Source organism: Gavia stellata, chromosome Z (genome assembly GCF_030936135.1).
Source record: "Gavia stellata isolate bGavSte3 chromosome Z, bGavSte3.hap2, whole genome shotgun sequence".
In the NCBI taxonomy this organism is placed as follows: domain Eukaryota; kingdom Metazoa; phylum Chordata; class Aves; order Gaviiformes; family Gaviidae; genus Gavia; species Gavia stellata.
Window position 1 is genome coordinate 6,403,022 of NC_082637.1, and position 21,156 is coordinate 6,424,177.

The 21,156-nt window shown below is 38.7% G+C and overlaps 1 protein-coding gene across 1 annotated transcript in view; it reads left to right on the forward strand.

The window, feature by feature from the left end:
* Positions 1-21,156, forward strand: part of RIT2 (Ras like without CAAX 2) — a 180,207-nt gene that overhangs the window by 86,918 nt on the left and 72,133 nt on the right. Inside the window, exon 4 of the mRNA XM_059834121.1 lies at positions 8,607-8,798. Within this exon, the coding sequence (XP_059690104.1) occupies positions 8,607-8,798 (192 nt within the window). The remainder of the gene's footprint in view (positions 1-8,606; positions 8,799-21,156) is intronic.

The window sequence follows — 21,156 nt, forward strand, 5'->3', positions numbered from 1 at the left end:
CTGTGAACAATACTGGATATTATGGGAAGAAGCATCACAGCGGAAAAGAGAAGGGAAACCTGTATCTTTAAACCCACATGTGGGAAAAGACATTAATTCATAAGTGATGAAAACAGATTATGTCCCACAATGATTTAAAGTCGATAATCAAACTAACCTCACAAACTGGTGATTTTTAGAAAGGGTGAAAATTTAGACATACCACTTCAAACTCTCAGACTCATCTGAATGAAGATGAGACTAATGTCCTCATGAATTAACCTGATAGAGTAACTAAGATTAAGAAATGAAAGTCTTTATTTTTAATTGTCTTCTTTATAATCAGGACTTTAAAGGTTCATAAAGTCTCTCCAGTAGTCAGAGATTGAAGATGTATTAACCAATGTGAAGGAATCCATCTCTTTCCATGCAAATACATTAGTCTTCAAAAAGAATCCTGAACTGAGGTCTAGTGTAAAACCAGGTCCTGTCTGAGACCAAAGACCTATTTCTAGAGGGAACAGTGTGGGCGAAGGTTAGGAGAGGGAAACTATTTTAGAAAGTTTTCAGCCAAAATTTTGCAAAAATTAGGGATGTAAGACTACGCTTGCATGTGACGTTCAGTGCCGGTCTAATCGTGTTTCTTAAATTGCCAACCATCCATCGCTCAGCTTGGACTATCTTCTTGCCCATAGGCAAGGTCTTGAGGGGCTCCCTGTCATTCAGTCTACCTGGGTGAGCTTATCTCCTCCATTTCCACAGTGTACACTGACCACCAGAAAACCCTGGAAATTAGCAGCTGAGAAGTAATGCTGCTAATTTGTCACAAAACTGAAAATGCATACCTCTATCTTCCAGCAAAGATCACCTGTCATGAATATTCTCCTTCTTCCTGCCTGTTTCCCTTTCCAGGTAAATTAGCTTAAACAGAGGGAGGAGTGGCCAGCTAAATAGGCACTGATTTCAACAGCGATGGTGTTGTTGCTGCTGATTGTCTTCTAAATTACGGATTAATTTCAGTATCTGTCTCAGCTTTTTACTTGTACATTCCCAGAGTTAAGAAAAGGCGACTGATTTTGTGCAATGTGGAGTTCATAATATTGCCTTGGAAAGCTGTCAGATTAAGTTCAAAAAGACATTAGTCTACTAGGAACATGGACTGCATCTTTTATGTTATCTTTATACTGTTCCCATCATTGGTGATGTGCATTTTGTCCCCAGTACAAATTCACAGAAGGAAAGGGATATTGCTGTTTTATAACAGAAGCAAGGATTCCTTCCTGTAATTATAAGGCGTGAGACACTGAGTGATCATTAATCAAGGAACTGATTATAGTAATAATCCACTTCCACTGCAGGCTTATGGGCTAATTCTCATTTATACTAATCCCATTTTGAACTGCTCCTGGATCATTACTAGAGCAGGCAAAAAGGGTCATGAGAGAAGGGTTTGATGTACAACCAGAACAGTGTAAAGACTTGACGCAGAGAAGAATCAATCCCTGTCCTCCAGTACATAAGCCAGAGCCCCTGCATTTTCTTCAGTCTGTGTCTGAGCTGTTAATCAGCTCCCTTCCTTCCTCCCAGCGATGTGGCAGATGGTTTAGGCTAACACAGGTGGCCGAGTACCACCTGCTGCAAAGCTTTCTGTATCTTTTGATATGTAACTCCTTTTGTTGCTGCTGTTTGCAAAGGATGACTGGAAATGGGAGGGAAGCAAGAAGAGAGTGTGAAGTGATGTGGTTCAGTGCTTGCTTGTTTTCTGTTCTGTTGTTGCTGGGAACCTATAGCTGGTGCATGCTGGAATCCTGCGAGCAAAGGCAGCAGGTCTGGAACTTTGACTTCTGTGATGGAAAAAGCATCTCTGTTTATTATCTCCTAGTGTAACTTAACCCATGCTGGGGGAGAGCTTTTCCCACTGCTGAGTGCTGTGAAGGGAAAAATCCTATATGGGCTTTAGGCACTGGTTGTTACTTCCTCTTGACCTTTTGAATGCCGGTGGAAATACAACAGCCTTGTAGAAACTAAATGAAAAGTTTAAAATTAAGAGGAGGATAAGATTTATCATCCAAATGCATGAAGGATATGACCAGACAGGGGCTGTGGCTGATATTGCGGACCTCAGAGGCTGGGACTGGTATTTAGTCTCTGTTGAGGTAGTGAGAGAGGTACAAAGGAAAGTCATCCCTGGTATCTTAAACACTTCTCTGAGGATGGGTTGAATTACACTCTGATCATCCCTCTTCTGACTGTAGAGAGAGACTAGAAGACTAATGTAGAATAGGTGACTACCTCTTCAGTGGCAGAAAGCAGATGAAACAAGTCCCATCCTTTGTATCTAGGTTAGTAGTGGCATTATGATGGTTATAAGATATAATATCCCCCCAACTTCCTTTCTGGATACTTTCTCATTTGAAATGTAACTGCTGCAGGTTTCTTGCTGCTTGCTTTCTAAAATAAGCTTTTAAATGCTACTTACTTTTACCCCCCTCCATGCTCCCCCCCACCCCAAAAAGAAATTCAAAAATTAGTGAAAACCAAATAATTATCACATCACTTCTCACCAGTGTACTTTCCTTAGGTAAACCTATTTCAGGATGTATAAGCGAAGCAAAGCACACTATATAACGAGCAGTGCTGGGTGAATGATATGTAATCCCAATGAAGTCAACTGTGATGTTTGTGTGTGTGTAAGAGAATTTATTAACAGAGAGATATGCAAGGGTTGTAGTTTAGCTTTCAAAAAATATTTGCTGCTAAAAAATCATGTTTGACCATATTCGCAAAAACTTTCCTGAGCTAAAAGAAATTATCAACTTTTTTGTAAACAAAAATTCCGATTTTTTTTTTTAAGTGAACAATGCATTTTCACATATTTGTTTTATGTTGTGTGGTCTTTACTTTTGATTCTCTCACTCACTATTTGAAAGATTTTTTTTTTTCCTCCCATGAGTTTCCTGTGTTCTTTTTGTTCATTTTACCCTTGTTTGTTCATTGTCGTAGACGAACAATATCCTGCCTGTTTCCAAGAATATAACCCACCCTCCCCCAGTGTTCACAAAAATGTAAAAAATACCCTTCATAATAAGAATGACCCTTGTGATAATCAGGGAGACAGCTTTGATTAAGAACATCTGTTAGCAGATTCCTGGTTCTAAAGTCAAGCAGAACGTAAGAAGAGAAGATACAGAAAGTGACATTTCTCAAACTGTGAGGCTGGCCTCCCTGGGGAGCCTCTGACCTCTTCCAGAGATACAAGCCAAGATCATAAAAACAGAACAGACATCAAAATGTGTGGAGTGTGTGTGTAGTTTGAAAAACATGACACCTTTGTTTCTGAGGTGCTGCATCCTTAAATTTCTAAGCACTACACTTCTGAGGGGTGTGGAGAAAGACTGCACTTCTAAGCATTGCACCATGTTTCCTCCTCAAACGCCTCACCACACACTGAAAAAGAAGGCACACGTATGGTGACCCCCTGCTCATTGCCTGTGACCTTTCTTTTTTGAGTTCTCTTTGCCCCCCTTTTTCTCTTATCCTTTTGGGGCTGACAAGGCTATCTATTAGCAATGTGTAACACAAGGATCCAGGACAATTTGCTTCAGTTTTGAGTTCTGCTGGTGTAAAATGGTGATGTGGAAGAGGTTGCGTCTTAAGAATTTCTATTCTGGGTTGGATAAAAGCTTTTCTAGCCCAGCACTCTTTCTCCAGCATTGCTCAGGAGAAGATACTTAGCAAATAGTAAAGAACAAGGCTTGCCTTCAGTGAACTTTGAGATATACCTTCCTAGATTCCTTCAGTCGGCAAGGTAGGATTGTCCTGAGCTGAACGTTAGATCCAGACTGTTATGTTTGATAGCAACACATAAACTAATCCTTCATAAAGATCTGTGTATCTAAGTGTAGTCTATCTGACTTTGCTGCTCAATGCCTTTGTTTCCTTTTCTGGAGATACTAAGATACTGATCTTATTTGGAAAGGATTCTAATCTCTAATGAAAAAAAGAAAACATACAAGTCCTATTTATATTTATAAGAAAGCAATATGAATTTTAAAACTAATTAAAAATATTGCTCTTTATGATAAGCTTTCTCTTGCTTATTATGAAAAGCGGGATAAAAGAGGATAAATCAAGATGACAGAAAGAAAAATAGAGGATAAGTATTTTCTTCTTTGCTAAGTTATTCTCCTAAAAGCTAATAGAAAAAGCAAGCCTATACAGAAGGATGAAATGTGGAAACAGAGACAATCTCCCAGAGGTCCTTTTGGAAGTATTTCTTGGGTATGAATGGATTGGATTATAAGAGCCAAATTGTTGCTAGAGTTGAAACTTTTGAGAGATGTAAAAGGTGATGAGATAGGTTTCCACAGGTACAGTGGCAACTAAACCAAGACTAAGAAAAATGTGGGACTACTGCTGAAAGGAGTGAGTGGCCTAATGATGAGGAACACAGAAAGGACTAACACTCTTAGGACTTTCTCTATCCCAACCTTTACAGACAAGGTGTACTCTTATGCCTCCCAGGTCTTTACACCTTGCAGAAAAGTCTGAGGAAGACATATACTACCCGTAGTAGAGGGGGATCAACAAAATACAAGTTAGTTAAGCTGGGTGTATGCAGTTTGATACAACAGGATGGGATGCATCTAAGCATTTTGAGGCACCTGTTCTATGTCATTGTGAGGCCATTCTGTCATCTTTGAAAAATCATATGAGATGCCCAATAACTGGTAAAAGGCAAATGTCACATCCATTTAGGAACAACCTAATCATTGGGAGATTTTCTTGCTAACTTTCTTCGACAACAGGTAGACGTATATAATCTTATGAGAATTAGTATCAGGTTTTTTCTGCATTCAATTATAATGGAAAAAGAAAAGGAAGAAGTTATGCTGCCTTCTTTCAACTTTTAGAAAAGTTTTATTTTGCTTCTATCCAGACTTGATGCTTGTTCTCGAGTATAACATCTCTCCCAATAAGAATGGTGATTTTGTTTTAAAAGATTTCTTATCACACTTTTCAGTTAAGTCTTAGTCATAATACACAAGAGAGTATTAGAGACTGATGTCAAGCTGCAAAGTGCTATAACTATGACAAATCTTCACTTTAATTCTCAGAATTGATTTCCTTTTGAGGAGGTGTGATCTCCTTCTGTATTGTCCCTTTGGCATTTACTGACTTGGGAATGTTTCATATTTTCCCCCTATTGAGTAGCAAATGGCATCTAGTACTATTCCTGAATAATTTTCTAAAAAGCTACTTTTACAGCAAGGAACAATTAAAGAAGGTATTAGTGTGACAGCTGCACAGATACACTGTTGTTTATTTTATAAGAGAACCAGGTAAAATATAAAAATAAAACCACTGAAAAATTCTGTAAAACCTTTGGGTCTATCATCTCCATCTACCTCTGAACCTCCACAAAACCCAGGTGAACTTGGATTTTGATTCTGCTTACTGCAGAGATACATGTAAACTGTGAAATCAGGCGTAGGACTTGAACTAAAAAATGAACAAAGAGATTTAATTACATCGTAGTCCTTTGTCTTGTATATATAATATGAATACATTATTGCAAGGGTTATAGCATGTTTATTGGAAATTGTATTTGTTCTTTTTCTTAGTATATATTATTATGTTGGGGTTCTTGTTTAACAGAATAAAAAAACCCTCACTTTTTTGAAATCCAAGAAAAGGCTTATTTATATTTGACCTTGGAGTCCTTGACTCTGTAATGAGCAATGATGCCAAGGGGAAAAAGCTGAGAAGTAAAAGTCGACATCAAAAAATAAGAAAGGAAATTACTAACTGAGTTAATAATAGAAAACCAAGTGGATGTCCCCGATCTAGCTTGTTTAGAATAATTAATGCCTCTGAAAATGGATCGCTGCAAACATGACAAGAAAGTATTTTGGCTGTTTAGTTTAATACATCAGCAGCAATAACATGTCATAATAAGAAATCACAGAAGTAAATGAATTTATATCCTTAAAATCATAATTATGCCCAGGCATGAACCAGAATGCCTAGTTAAATGACTCTGGTTCAAGAATGGCAGTGCCTAGAAGCTGAGTATTTTGTCCCTTTGGAATGATTCACAGTGTGTAAAATTAGGAACCCAGAGTCTCCTGGCAGTCAAGGAAAGCCTTTAAGCATTCCTGGGGGGTGATCCTGGGAGGAGTCCTCATGCTGCAGAAAGTCACTTTCTGTGAGTAACTTAAACAGGGATATGTGACCTAAGTCCTTCTTAGTTTTCCATAAATGGCTATAAATGAGTGGACAAAGTTCTGAGCACTTCCTGGAGGTGGATCAACTCACTAAGCAGAGCTCATTCTTTGTAAAAGGCTGTGCAGGATAATCATACAGTGTTACAGTAGTTGAGCTATGAAATCTTTAACCCAGGAATACATGTCATCTGGGCTGGGATTTAGGTTCCATACCAAAACATCTACTTTTAGGTGTCTACATGGGAGCTAATGGCTCCATTCAGTTGTATAAATGATCAGCTCACTCTAAAACCAAAAATAGATAAACAAAAAATAGATAATTAGATAACTAAAGAGAAAATTATTTTTCAGCAGCAGAAGCAACCTTTACTCCATTCATTACATTGTCTAGCTTACCATTATCTACAATGGGAGCTTAGATACTGGCCCGCAGATACACAGACAACTAAATTCAGGAGCCTTTATCCACAAGTTTAACTCCACATAGGTTTCCATCATCTGCTCACCCTGAAGGGATCCTGGCCTTGTTCAGCTCCTCCTACAAAGGAGACCACCCTACTAATCGTGGTGCAGAACAGTTCTAGGTGATTGATGCAAAGAGAAGAAAATTAGGGGCATGGGGCGGGTGAGGAGAGACCCTTGTTCTGGCAGGAAAGCCTGGGATCCAAGGGTGAGTAAGGGAGAGGGAGTATGTCTCTGTGTTTAGTCACTAACAATCCCTACCCATAAGTTGGAGACCTTGGATATGGTCTCCAGTGGGGTATTGCATTGTTTATTAATCCAGTGGCTATCTAATGTAGATGGCAGGCAAAGACCTGGGAACAGAGATATATCTCCTCCATTCATTGTCTCGCCCAAACCAGCAGTGTAGAATCTTTTTTGTTTGACATCTTCTGTGTTTCTCCCCACCACTGCCCTACTTCTTCCACATCCAGTTTCAAGAGAATGGGATAGAATATGGCCTGATACACTCTATGCTGTAGCTTGGTAGTTAATAAACTCTCCTGGGATGCCAGTGGTGATAGTTTAGACATTTTGAAATTCCGAGTAAGTCTCAAAGCAGAATCCTACCCTTAAATTGCCTATTAGTCTGCTATTTTGGAGCTTAGTCTATGAACTTTTTCCTGTAGCAGGTGAAATATTTTGAATGATATATAAGAAAGCCCTTGGGTAAAAGATACATCATGAATAAATGATAATGGTCAACATGAAAGTCTATTCACAGGAAGTATTATCAATCAACATGAGTGACTATTGAGAGAGATTTAAGGCTGAGACTTTTAAAAGAGCATAAGCAATCCATTTCCCTTCAATTTTCAGCAAGAACTGAGGATATATATACAACCTAAACTGTTTTAAAAATCCTAGCCTAAATTCTCAACAGAGTGAAAAATATAGGACTTGATATTGCATCCTGCTGCTCATAGAAATGTCCAATGTTGATATGTGTATTCCTTGCTTTATCAGACCTTCCTGCATCTTAATATCTCTGGAGAACTGATTCTGTCAGGAGGATTCTGATCCTGACCGACTGTTGCCATGGTATTGGGTTATTCTGGGCTGTGATCAAGAAGAGCAAACAAACTTGAAAAAGAAACTAGCTTTAAGACCTAGTCTTAAGCCACAATGCCTGAGACTAGTTTTTGAAAACTAAATCTTGATTTTTGTACAATGTGGCAGTTGTTAAATACTTCTGAAAAACCATACCGATAACCAGAAGTGTTGCTGTGACAATAAACACATACATAAATAGAGGAAAATGCAGGAGGAGAAAATTGGGCCAATTCTCACACGATTTGAGATTGTTCATTTTCTTTTAATGGTATTATCCCACACTGATCTGAAACCCTCAGCTTCTCTGAGAGCATTTGAAAGAGTAGAACTTTTTGCAGATTATATACCTTTTTTACTAGGCACTATTCCAAAGCTGGTGGGGGTCAATGAATGCCTTTTTGATATTACTGAGCTTTTGAAGTGAGTGCATAATGAGGAGTTTGTCTCCCATTCCTAGATAGTAATACAGCTCTTCTTTTACACGTGTTAGTATTCATTCAATTGCAAGTCATCTATGTTTACCAAAAGTGCTGCAGAAAGTTCTAGAAATACATGAGACAGGACTTCCTGTATGCAGGCACTGGCATGATAAGTTCATAGTCTTAGAGGACTGACTTCCCTTCATGTGAAAAAGGAAAAAAAAAGGTCCTAAGAGAAATCCTGGTGGTGTGTTATCCAGGATGATGACCCCGTAAGAAAGCACAAGTTTCAGCAAGCAGTATTTAAAACAGAAAACAAGTGATGTGGAATTATGTAGGGAATGAGGGAGGTTTTCAGCAAGTTCATTATTTACAGATAGATAATTTTGTTTGCCAAATTACTGAGCATGTTCTTCCTATTCCACAGGCAGAGTTCACAGCCATGAGGGACCAATACATGCGAGGTGGAGAAGGCTTCATTATCTGCTATTCCATCACAGACCGCCAATCATTTCAAGAAGCTGCTGAGTTTAAGGAACTCATTTATCGTGTCCGGCACACCTATGACATCCCCTTAGTGCTGGTGGGAAACAAAATAGATCTTGAAGAGTTCAGACAGGTAAGCAACTTCTCTGCTGTTTTTGGCTTGGTTTTCCTTGGCTACCTCAGGGATTTCTGTAGCATATGTTGCACAGTACTACTGAGAATTATTAGCACAGGATGAGGTTTAATCAAAAAGCAACACACTAGGATGGGTAATAAATTAAGGACTTAGCAGTACTTTTCAATCATATGTTATGGATCTTAAAGTAGTCTTGGCCAATCACATCCCAATGTTCTTCATTTTTACTCGAAAAGGAATCCCACTATTTTCATTGGAAGTTATATATATGTTCAACATGGAAATAGATTCACTCAGGATCTTCGTGGCAAAAAATCTGTTTTCTTTGGAAGTTACCGACCATTAAATACAGATTTTTTCATAAATGTACAAATTTAATTAAAGGTTTCTCAAACTCAGACTGAAAAAAATTCTAGTTAAAATAGATAAATGGATATAAGATTATTTTTGGCTGAGAAGCCAGTGGCTGTGTTCTTAGTGTTCAGGTAAGATGGGGACATGCAAGATTTGAATTCACTTTGATTTGTATATAAGATTTCAGCCACCACCACCCATAAAGCAGTAGATTTCTTTGACTATGAGGGCATTGACTGTGACTTTTTCAAAGTCTCTAGTAATCTTTGCTCGCTCTTTTCCTTTTGCTTCTTCTCCGCTTCTTCCTTGCTATTTGTGTTGATGTGTGTGTGTGCAAGGGAGTGAGTTAGAGAGAGACTATCTTTAGAAATGGCTTGGTTGTGACCTGGTACTGAATGGAACATATCCTTAATCTTAAGCAGAAACTTTGAAAAGGGGAAAAAAAAAAAAGGTTTTCCCATATGGAAATCTTAAGAGGCTCTTTATACACACTACAATTGCTTTCAAATGACTGACTTCTGTGCAGACATATGTAACAGTTAAATAAAATGGTGTTTTTCAGCTCATTAGCATCTGTGCTCACATGATCCTTTCTACTCTTTTCCACTTATCCTGTCACTCTTCTCCCCATTTCTTTGTCTTCTTTCTTCTACCTGAAGAAAATCCAAGGCAGTGTTAAGCCTGAAATTAGTCCTGAAGATCTAATGATGTACATTTAAAACTTCACATCTGTTTCCAGATCATTGACTTTCTCCCTAAATCATACTGTGACAAAACCTTAATGGTGACAATCCAGTTGCAGTTTAACACACAGCTTGAGACTTCAAACAACAGTGCCATGTGCAACATGGAGTACAACCTGTGCAGCTTCTGGGGTATTTATAGACCAGATGGGGGAGGGATGTGGATTCAGTTGTTCTACTGAGCGAACAGGACATTGCACCTGATCCCAACAGAAATGGTATATGATTGATTACCTACAGTTACCTATAGATGAGGTTTTCAGAAATGCTCTGTTCACCAAGTGGTATGAAGACTCTAGGAAGAGAGTTATATTGGGCACTACCTCTTTCTGATCTTATGGTTTGTTGGGCATTTGTATTTTAATCACTGTCAATGCATATAAAAAATATATGCCTGATTTAAATGTTTTACATGCTCTTTGATGATCTTTTCTGGTCTCCCAAAAAAGAAAATTAGTGTGAGTGAGTGTCTGAATTGGATATAACAAACAGCACTCAAGATTAAAGGGCATGGGGAGGCTTTTGGGAATGATACTACAAATCACGTCTTTGAGATGTGACAGACATGCAAAAAACTGTTATTCAAGGTTGTCACTGAAGATCCTGCCTGAATGTGTATCAAGGCTGTTCCAAATCATGGTCCTATTTTTTTTAAAGCTTTCAATGAGCCGGGGTTTATGTCTTCAGAATATTTTCCTCCATAACCCCTCTAAAACTGTCAACAAACACGGCAATGTCAGAAGGGTTTTCTCAAATATTCTGCAAGCCAGACTTTGAGGCATGGGACACCCTTACATTAAAGACTAGTAAGATAATAAAATGCAGATCTGCTCCTTTGAATAAAGCACTTGAACGTGACTCCGTCTACATGAGCAAGTAGCACAAGCGAACAGGAGTAAAACTGTAGAACAAAACAGTTTATGCTGAAGTCCACATTTTGGGAATTTTTTTTTTAACTTTTGACTAACTCTACTCCAGGGCCATTGTCTCCATGATTAGCTGGTGCTGAGGTATATAAGTTGTGCCCCTGGAGTGTATCTTCACTTAAATTTCATCTAAGTTCAGGTAGTGTTCTCAGAGACCACTCCACAATTCAAAGCAAAGCACAGTTAAGTGGAGGTGATTAGGAGATACTGTTCAGAGTGCCTCTCTGACCTCAACTAAAGCATGAATGTGTGGGAGGTCATCTCTGTGCCCAGCTTTAAGCACATGTTAATGGACTTCAGCAGCTCATTATTTCAGAACTGGGAAGTAAGGTTGTGCTGTATGTTTGACAAACACTGAAATAAGTTATATCTATGTTTACTTGTTAGGTTAAGCAATATCTAAGTAACTTGATGAACTGTGGGAAGGTAGATCGAAAGGAACTTTTTCAAGGTCATGCACTGTCGTTACGGCTTCATTAAAAGTGCTTGGATGGTGAAGAGTGGTAGCCAGCTAACTCTGGGGTGACAGACAGCAATGGTCTGATGATGTATGGCATTAACATAGCAATGAACAAACAGTGAGGTACACAAACATACCAAATTCAAACAACTGAGAAATAGTCGGTGTCAAAATGCAATTAGCCAGACTGGAATTTGTCCAGGGCACCAGGGCTAATATTGTTGCTTTGTTTAACGATATTTTTCTCCTATGAAATTCGTTAAAGCTACTGTAAAGTTATTCATGGTGTTTGGAAACATAACATTAAGTTCAACATTCCCGGGCATCATTTCCATTTAATGACAATTCCACGACAATCAGACAGGCTGTAGTCGCTCAGTCAGACAAAGTGCTTGTTTGAAATGCGATCCCCTACACAATACAATTAATGATGTATGTCACTTGCCTCAAATCTATCAACAGGACTACAAGAATAAAACTAATCTGCAATTAAAATTTTGTGTTAGGAGAAACACTACTGAAAAAGAAAACCAACAAGCTTATTATTTTTGAATCATGTTTTCATTTTCTGATGGCTTCGGTGAAATTATTGCTGTCTTTATGCCTGTCATTTTTAATGTCTTAAGAAATGGGTTTGTCTGTACTCCTTCTTAAAACAAGTTTTAATTACATCTATTAGCCTAAAGAATTAACACTTTCTGTTTTCTCTGAAACAATGTGGGGGAACAACTGTGAAACAACTGTGGGGAAAAAATATAATAAATCATTATCCTGATGTGCATATTCAGTCTGGTGGCAAGGCTCCTTCCATTCTCCATGCCCTTCCACCCATTTGTACTGCAGCTGCGTCTGGTTCTTTCTGACCTAGCTCTGTTTTGTGTTCAGAGATTCACTGGGAAAGGGAATGGACATGGGTGCTTAAGGCACCCATCTGTGTTCATTCCTTGATTTTTAGCCATTGCTCTAAGAAATTTTGAAGTATTATATGCGTTTTACCCCATAGCTGTTTGATGTAAAAAATAGAGCACTAAGTGCTGGATTAGATACCATTTTAATTTCAATGTTTTCTAACGTTAAAGTGATTAGATTAATAAAGACAGGCTGTATATGTCTTTTAATGTCATTAGAGTTTCAGAAACATTTAAGACCAGCTGATATGTAGTACAATAGATACTTCAGGTAAGCTCTGTCACTTTACCTCAGATCAACATCTGGTTCTTACTGAAGTTTAAAATCTGTATAATGGATAAATATCTAATTAAAACATATTCCTCTTTAAAAAATACAATAAACAACTGATCGTATTTGAGCTCATGCCGTGAGAAAGCTAAATTGCAGCTTTTAATTAAAATATTTTATAATAAAGAGACCTGGCACTGCTGAAAGGTTGTTTGAGAAAAATATCCATAAGACTTTGCCTACTGACCGTTGCAATATATTACATTCAGCAATTCAGAGGGGAACTAGCTATATAAGCTCCTTTGAACAATGTGCTGTAGCTCTGATCTGGAAAGAATAGATACTTTCTAGCAGTTTTTTCAAACTTCCAATGTAGATTTGAGAACCCCTCTGGAAATTTTACCTATATAGAAGTTGCATAGCCTTCATGGAGCAGTTTTTCCTATATGCTTTTGTCTGACCCCAGAGGAATAAGCTGTGGGCTCAGCTGAGTCCGTGGATAACATGTTGATGTCCATTGAGTCCAAGGTTATGAGGGCAGCTCACGCTTCATTCAGCTCTTGGCCTCTCTGGGAAGCCTGTCATCAACGTTGTTAGTTTTGCCAGTACAGTCTTGGTCCTGAAAAGAATTATGCAGTTGTTTACCCTTCCACACATGAGTTGTCTTATTTGCTTTAAGCACAAATATGAGCAGGAGCAGTGCTGTTGAAAATATTTTCTTCCCTTTCTCTCTCCCTCCTTCAGTAAGAAATATGAAATCAATATGAAATCTGTCTTTAACATGGAACAGTGTCTTATTTGGAGTGCAAATTAATTACAGAGGCTTCATTATATTTTGTTGCTAAGGATTTATTATACCGTAAGATAACTCTCGAACCAGGATTACAGTTGGCTCAGTACATTCTCATGATCTGAACCAGCTGCCCGCAGAACATTCTCACTTCGGTGAGGTTTTACTCTGGAATTTGCTCAAGATGAGCTGACTGGTTATCAGATACTGTGAGCACCAACTTTTAGATTTCTTATTTTGACAGTTGCTCTATTTTCATGCTGGCTTCTCAAACCTTGAAATATCTGTTGAGTCTGAAACAACTAATGTTATTTTTGTTTTGGTTTGTTTTCTTTTGTATGGATAACTGTTCAGTGTATTTCAAACATTGTCAGTCTATACCTTCTGGTGCCTGGCTGAGACACTGAAAATACTTACAGGCTATGACATTATATTTTATTTTATTTTCATTTTCCAGTGCATGACTATAAAGCACTATTTACTAAATGCTCTCTTACTCATACTAGTCATGAAATTGCAGTATTCTGAACTTCTTGCCTTAGCATCAGGCTGAATTCTTTTGCTTTTTGGATTGAAACTGCTCTTAGATTTGTAAGTGTCCTTTACCACCAGCAGTTCCATTTTCTCTTAAAGACTTCTGGGTGGAAGAGTCTGTCTACTGAAGACTCTTTTTTCCCATTTATCAGGCCAGTGTCCCTACACGAAGAGTGAAAGGTTTCATTGTTTCTTCTGATCTTTATAACTGCAAGTCAAGGGAAATGCATTTTCTGCTATTTACTGACAAAGAATAGTATACGTTTGAATTAACCATAGACATGGTAAAGTGATTAGAGTAAATAAGTTGGCCAGATTCTCTATAAAATCCATGCAGAAAAACAGGATTTATCACATATCATAGAAGTGTATCATAAAATGAGATTAATCTGCCCATGAAGATGTCTGTCTTTCTGTTGACTGTAGAGGGAGGCATGGACAACTAGCTTCCTAGCCTTTATACAGTAATGCTTGGGTGAGATGATGGCTAACAAAATTGTTTGTGATGTCCTTTCAGTTGAGAATGTAAACTTACTGATTCATTCTGTTGTTATTGTTGCTGCTAACTACAGGCTAGACTTTTGAAGCATAATCAGATTGCCTTTGTTTTTTGAATGAATAAAATCTAATGAATAGTCATTCTTGGATGGTGCTCCCTTCTAAAGGTCGGTGTGAGCTGTGATCTTACAATATCTCAGATGTGTTCAGGCAGGCTTACCCTAAATAAAGACTATAAAAACCAGAGTGGTATCCTTAATGGAAAGAAGCCAGAGGAGAATATGGCACAAAAGAGCAAATTCTTCAAAACTATTTATTTGAATGTTGCAATGAATTTTTAGATTAATTCATTCATCCATCCTGATGTCATCTTGTCTGTTCATTTTCCATGGACATCCATGCAGTTCCATTTTGCTAGCATGAATGCTTGCTGAAAATAACTTACATTTGTAAGGAGTTGACATCGTTGCTTACATTCGCTTGCCTACATATTGCCCTTCCCACATGACATCACATCATATTCTTTCTTTGCTCTTCAACTTCTGAATAATGCAAGCCATTTTTTCTGTTTTGATGGAGCTGTGACAGTTGTCTGAATATTTGGAAATAAAACCACTGAAGTTGTCATGATGTTTTATTATCTTAGAAAACTGTCAAACCTTTGATAATCACTTTCTTACATTACCAAAATATGTATCTTGATTCTGTCATGTTCCTCTACACCTCTAATTTCTAATTATTTTTAATTAATTTCGATTTTTCAACATTTCTTTCACACTGTTCACAGTCCTAAGAAATCTTCCTTGTATCGCTTAAGTAAAACCTTTCAGTGTTAACCCCCCCACCCCCAAAAGTGTGTGCTTTTCTATGCCATTGCAATTGTAGAAGTCAATTTGGCAGTTGTAGTCCCTTGGAAGGAAATTTTATTATTATTAACTTAACTGTCTCTAGCAAATGTTCATTTATATATAGTTTACCTCTTTGTCATTACAATATTTTTATATTTAAAAAAAAAAACCCCAAACCACAGCTTCGTATTACTCAGGCTGCAGTAAATGCAATCAGACACACAGACAATTGTAATGAACTGTTGGCTCATTTCTGAATTCATAATTGTGTTAACCTCTAGTGAACCATCCAGTATGTCCTGTAATCCCTTCAACACAGAGCAGAAACCATTTGAAAGGGACTAAGGTGCAGATAACAAGCTGCTCTATAAGAGAAGAAACAACAGAGAAACAATAGCTGAACTACAGATAAAAAACTTTTACAACAGAAAACCTGGATATCCAGAGATAAAACCAGAGGCAACTAATTGCTTGTAGTCAAAGCAGGATAACACAGGATAAGTAGCGAGGGGTCTACCCTAGAGATGGTGCTGCACGTCACGTCATGGCTAGGGATATGTCATGGTTTAACCCCAACCAGGAACTAAGCACCACACAGCCGCTCGCTCACTCCTCCCACGGCGGGATGGGGGAGAAAATCGGAAAGGTAAAAGTGAGAAAACTCGTGGGTTGACATAAGGACAGTTTAACAGGTAAAGCAAAGGCCATGCACGCAAGCAAAGCAAAACAAGGAATTTGTTCACTACTTCCCATCGGCAGGCAGGAGTTCAGCCATCTCCAGGAAAGCAGGGCTCCATCACGCGTAAAGGTTACTTGGGAAGACAAACGCCATCACTCTGAGCGTCCCCCCCTTCCTCCTTCTTCCCCCAGCTTTATTGCTGAGCATGACATGAAATGGTACGGAATATCCCTTTGGTCAGTTGGGGTCAGCTGTCCCGGCTGTGTCCCCTCCCAACTTCTTGTGCACCCCCAGCCTACTCGCTGGTGGGGTGGGGGGAGAAGCAGAAAAGGCCTTGACCCTGTGTGAGCACTGCTCAGCAATAACTATAACATCCCTGTGCTATCAACACTGTTTCCAGCACAAATCCAAAACTCAGCCCCATACTAGCTACTGTGAAGAGAATTAACTCTATCCCAGCCAAAACCAGCACAGGATATTAAACAGCAACACACTTTATATTGTTTTAAAAGGTTCCCAGTACTTGTTACCTCCACCTGCTTTACCTTCATCCTCTGCCTCAGAGGTTTTGTCCTCCCCATGTACCAAATCCTGACTTGGTGTGGCCATGTTTGACTCCAGAGGGAGAACCCCTTGGAGGAGAGCTGTGAAGCTACAGAGATAATCTCTCACCTCTTGTATTTTTGATCTAGATTGCTCCTCAAGGTGAACTTGGACTATGAGATTTGTCTGTTTGGTCTGTATATCAGGAGATTAGCTGTTGTGAAGACTTCAACGCACTTTTCATTTGGCAGCCGTGCCAGCAGGATCTTTCTTCTTAACTAAAGCAAGCAAGTGCTTTTGGAAAACTACCCACACAAGCCTCCTGCAAAACAGACTTGTGTAGGGCTTATTTGTGAATAAGTTTGGGATGCTGTTGCATTCCTCAGAGCCTCTCAGAGGCTCTGAGGAATGAGTAATGCATTGGTTACACAGTGACCACACAAAGATGTATAGCTTGCAAAGAAAACCACAGTGGTATCATTTATTGGGTGACTAGGGCTTGGTTAGTAGCCTGTACAGATTCCTGTGCTGGAAAGCAAAATTTGTGAGGAAGCTAATTATCCCTGAAGGACTTCCATAGTTCATTTTTCTCCAGCAGAGAAAGGCGTAAGGAATGAGCTGTTTGTGACTCTCACTCCAGTTCCTGCCCTGCTCCAGGGGCAGTGCTCCAAAAGTCTGGTTGTAAAATTCATTTTTATTAATTTTCAGTTTAATTGCTGGAATCTTCATTGTCCTGTCTGTGAATCTTCCTCTTGTGCATTGTGCACAAGCCGGGCGTCAACCTGTTCTTAATGCAGAAAGGGAACAGGCACAAACATACCACATCAGGCAGTACTAATTGGGACACAGTTTTGCCTCTCCACCATCCATGCCTGAACCAATACGACCTCCTACCTCTCAAGATTTATCCTCTCATTTTCTCCACAGGGGCACATATAAGTGAAAGAGAATGGCATGCAGTGGGAAGGTATCTTTTTATATACATGCTGCTATTTTTACATCAGCAAAATCAAGGTTTTAGCCTAACTCATATATTTCTTACTACAGTTTCAGTTCAGGAAACTATTTAAGCGTATACTTAATTAGAGTGGAACTAATGCGTGTTCTTCATGTTAATCTGCTCTCGAGCAAAGATGCTGTCCTGAAAGTGAGACACTAATGAGCAACTTTGTAAAAATGAAAGTCCCTTGGCAAAGTAGCAGATTAATACAGGAGACAACATTTACTGAGTGCATTGTTTATATAAAAATGTGAATTCCTGGTAGCAAGGATAGTTTCCTGTGTGTTTTTGCAGTGGTAGCTCAAATTACTTGAAAGAAGAAATTTTGCCAGGATTTAATTACAGCTCATCATGGTGTCACAAATAATAAGAGCATGACCTAACATTTAAAGAAAAGAAGATTAATCAGTTTAATCATCTTCTTTTTGAAGATTTGTTTCTATTCTTGTCTTAACGACTCACTTTTTTTTTCCAGATGAATTAGGAAGTTAGAGAGATTTGTTTTTATCCAGATGTAACAGCTTGGCTAAGAACAGCAGCATCTTAGCTTCACACACTCTGATGTTTAAGCTGTGCAGTCATGACAAGCAAAATAAAAACCAAAAACCAAAAAATCCTTACCCCAAAAAAACCAATCTGAAAGACAAAATGAAACGGAAAATATCTCTGTGTTATATCCATTCTGGAAACTTCCAATCTCTCATCCATAGTGTCCAAATTTTACACTCTAAAGTCTATGTATAATGGCAGCTTCTAAATCTCTAAGTAAATTGTTTGATATAGCATAGTTAATTCAAGAAGGTCCAGGAGATTAGCTATGGTAAAATGACATTGAAGCACATTACTACAGTTGAAACTCAAGATGTTAAATGTCTATAAAAATATATATATAAATATATATCTAAAAACTCAGGTTTTGGTGTTACATCCATTAACAGTATTAATCACACAGTTTTACTGATTAGAACCCCAGACCCAGTCTGGGAGTCAGAGTATGGTAGGTTGTTTATTTTAAATTAATCGGTATTGGAGTTGATACAGTTTAATGTCTTCATCCACTTTGTCTTGATGGGTGTTATTTCAAAAAGGAAAAAGGATGGGCACCCCTTCTGTCATTGCTGCATTTATTTCTTCAGTTGCTCAGGGAATGTTCTTTCCCTCTGTTTCCATCTATGCCATTTTTACCACCTACAACAATCCAAAAAGGTTAATAAGGAGAAAAATAATACATCTTGTCAATTTTTTTAAATTGTCTGGTACAAGCACTGACACAAATGGGCAGGCTTTTGTGTGTGCCTGTGTGTGTCTGCATGTGTTAACATTGTAGTCTAACACCAACAATGTGCTCAGTATAGGATATTCATCAGCACCACGGGCCACCCTTTGGGTATTCCTGTCATATATAGTTAGTCATTCAGATTTTGAATTTGCTTTACATCTCCTCTGAGGTGGTGGGGAAGACAGTGTCTTTACATTTAATGATGTTTGTCATTACCAAAACAATGGGACAATTCTTCCATTCTTTTCCTCATATAATCTCTTCTTTCATTATTATTAAAAAAGTAAAATTTGCCTTTGTTTCTGAGACTCCATTCATTTCTACAGCTCATGATTTCTTGGATTTTTAAACCTGAGGAGTGCATGAGATAGATACGGTGTTTTTTCACCTCCCTGAAATCTGAGTGATATTACCCCAGACCTGCTTAGTCCTAGCCCACTGAAACTACAGACCAAACCTAGTCACCTTCTGTTGTGAATGAGTGGTTTAGGCCAATTAAAGAATCCCATGAAGGTTATTGGTAAAAGCAATTTTAATAGAAGTTTATAAAAATGCGACTTAACAGAATTTGGTGGCAAGGATCGCTCTACTATTTACTAAAACATACAAAGGAAAATCAAATTAGAATCAACTCAGAATGTTTTATACATAGAGAGCAGAGAAACAAAGGGGTAAAGAATAGGGAAGGACCCTCCCATTGAGTCACGAGGTTCAGAATGGACTCCCTTGCTTTCTAAACTCTCAAAGAGGAGTTTAGGTGTGGGTGAATCCAGACTTAGTCTCAGACTTGGTCAACAGCTTATGTCTAAGGGAAAAGAGAGGGTACAAGGAATAAAGAAATCCTCCCGTTGAGTCACGAGGTTCAGAATAGACCTCCTTGCTTTCTAAACTCCTTCTCAGAGAGGAGTCCAGGTGCAGCTAGGTCTAATGCTAGTCCCAGACTCGGTCAACAAGTTCTATCTAAAGGATTTTATGTATTTAGCAGCAATTTGAGGTTCGTTCACTGTTTGAGGTAAATCATAAGATTTTAGCAACACTTAATCATGGATTAGTTTTGAGATTTACAAAGCAAGTTAATCACAACAATAGCTTGATTACAGATTGATGCATGCACACATGTAAATATATATAATGATGCATGCACACCGATGTAAATATATATATACACATAAAGGTACCTGTTAAAAATTCCCCTCGAGTTCTGTGAAAATACTCATTTCAAATGTCTCAGCATTCCTCAACAGGCCAGGGTTGAGTATAAGGGAGGAGAGAGTTTAGCCCAGGTTGTGGTCCCTCAAAATTTCACAAACTAGAGAGTCTGTGAAACTCTGAGAGGCGTCCCACTCAGAGGGAGATGCTGGTTGCAGCCCGCTGCGGTCCAGGAGAACTCAAAGCATGTCGCTTGGGACCGCTGTTTATAGGTTCACGAGATGATTTGCTTTAGTCATTAGTAAAATGATGGAATTTCTGTAACCATGGTGTTGTTCCACTTGAGTTACGATCCTGATAAGGAGTGCTCCAAGTCTGTTAGGGAATGATGGATCATCCCATTCTTCTTGCCTCTCATCACCCTCCTCAGTCAGGTAACAGGAGTGCTTGGTACAGTCAGTGCCGTTCTCTGCCTTACCATGCAAGAGTTCCTGGAATGGTCAAGGGACGCTTCACCGCCCAACTCGTTACACAAAGTTCAGGGCCTAGCTGGAATTTCTGAGTTCACAGAGTGGTCCAGGAGAGAGGGGGGGGAAAAGAATGCACCACCACACCTTTGTGTCAAACCTTCCTAGCAATTGCTTCAAACCACACATGAGCTATTGCCACAAAGTCCTGGTCTGTTTGCCACTGAAGTCAAACACAAGGCTTATGCTTGACTGCAGGTGATCAGGCTGGGAGGTGTGTCTAGATTCTCAGAATTATCTGGGCATTTTCACTTAATGAATTCTGAGCTGTTGTAGGAATGTGGGCTTCAGGTGGCATTCTCAATCTCTTTTGCTCTCTTTCTTAGTATGTCATATGAAAAAAATTGTGCAGATTTTCTCTATTTTATTAAAAACAGGGGTTTTTTATAGGTTTGTTATATTTGTTTTAGGTTGGGAAGGGATTGTAGGTGGTCATGTGTTCGGTAAAGTCAGAAGAGAAGGTGGAAGAGTAGAAGGTTAGAAGAGGGAGTAGAGAAGATGTTCTATGCATTCCTTGGAGTGAAATGTGCATTAAGCATTCATCAGACCTAGTGACATCTGACTTGATTTGGGCTACAGGCCTGTGTAGCTACTTTCCTAGTGTACTCTACTAAAAAAATGTTGCTTCTGGAGAAGTTGTATTTCCTTTTAATCCCATTTTCTTTCCCATCTGAAGTGAATGAGATGATTTCACTCATGATTGCCTGTGGCAAGATGATTCTGTGACTGGGTATGCCAGTTAACCTTTTCAGGATTATAATGCTCCCAAAACAAGGAGGGAGTTAGAACTTGAGAATAGTTTTATTTCGTTGTGAGGATCTGCAATTGTGAGAATCCCTGAGATCT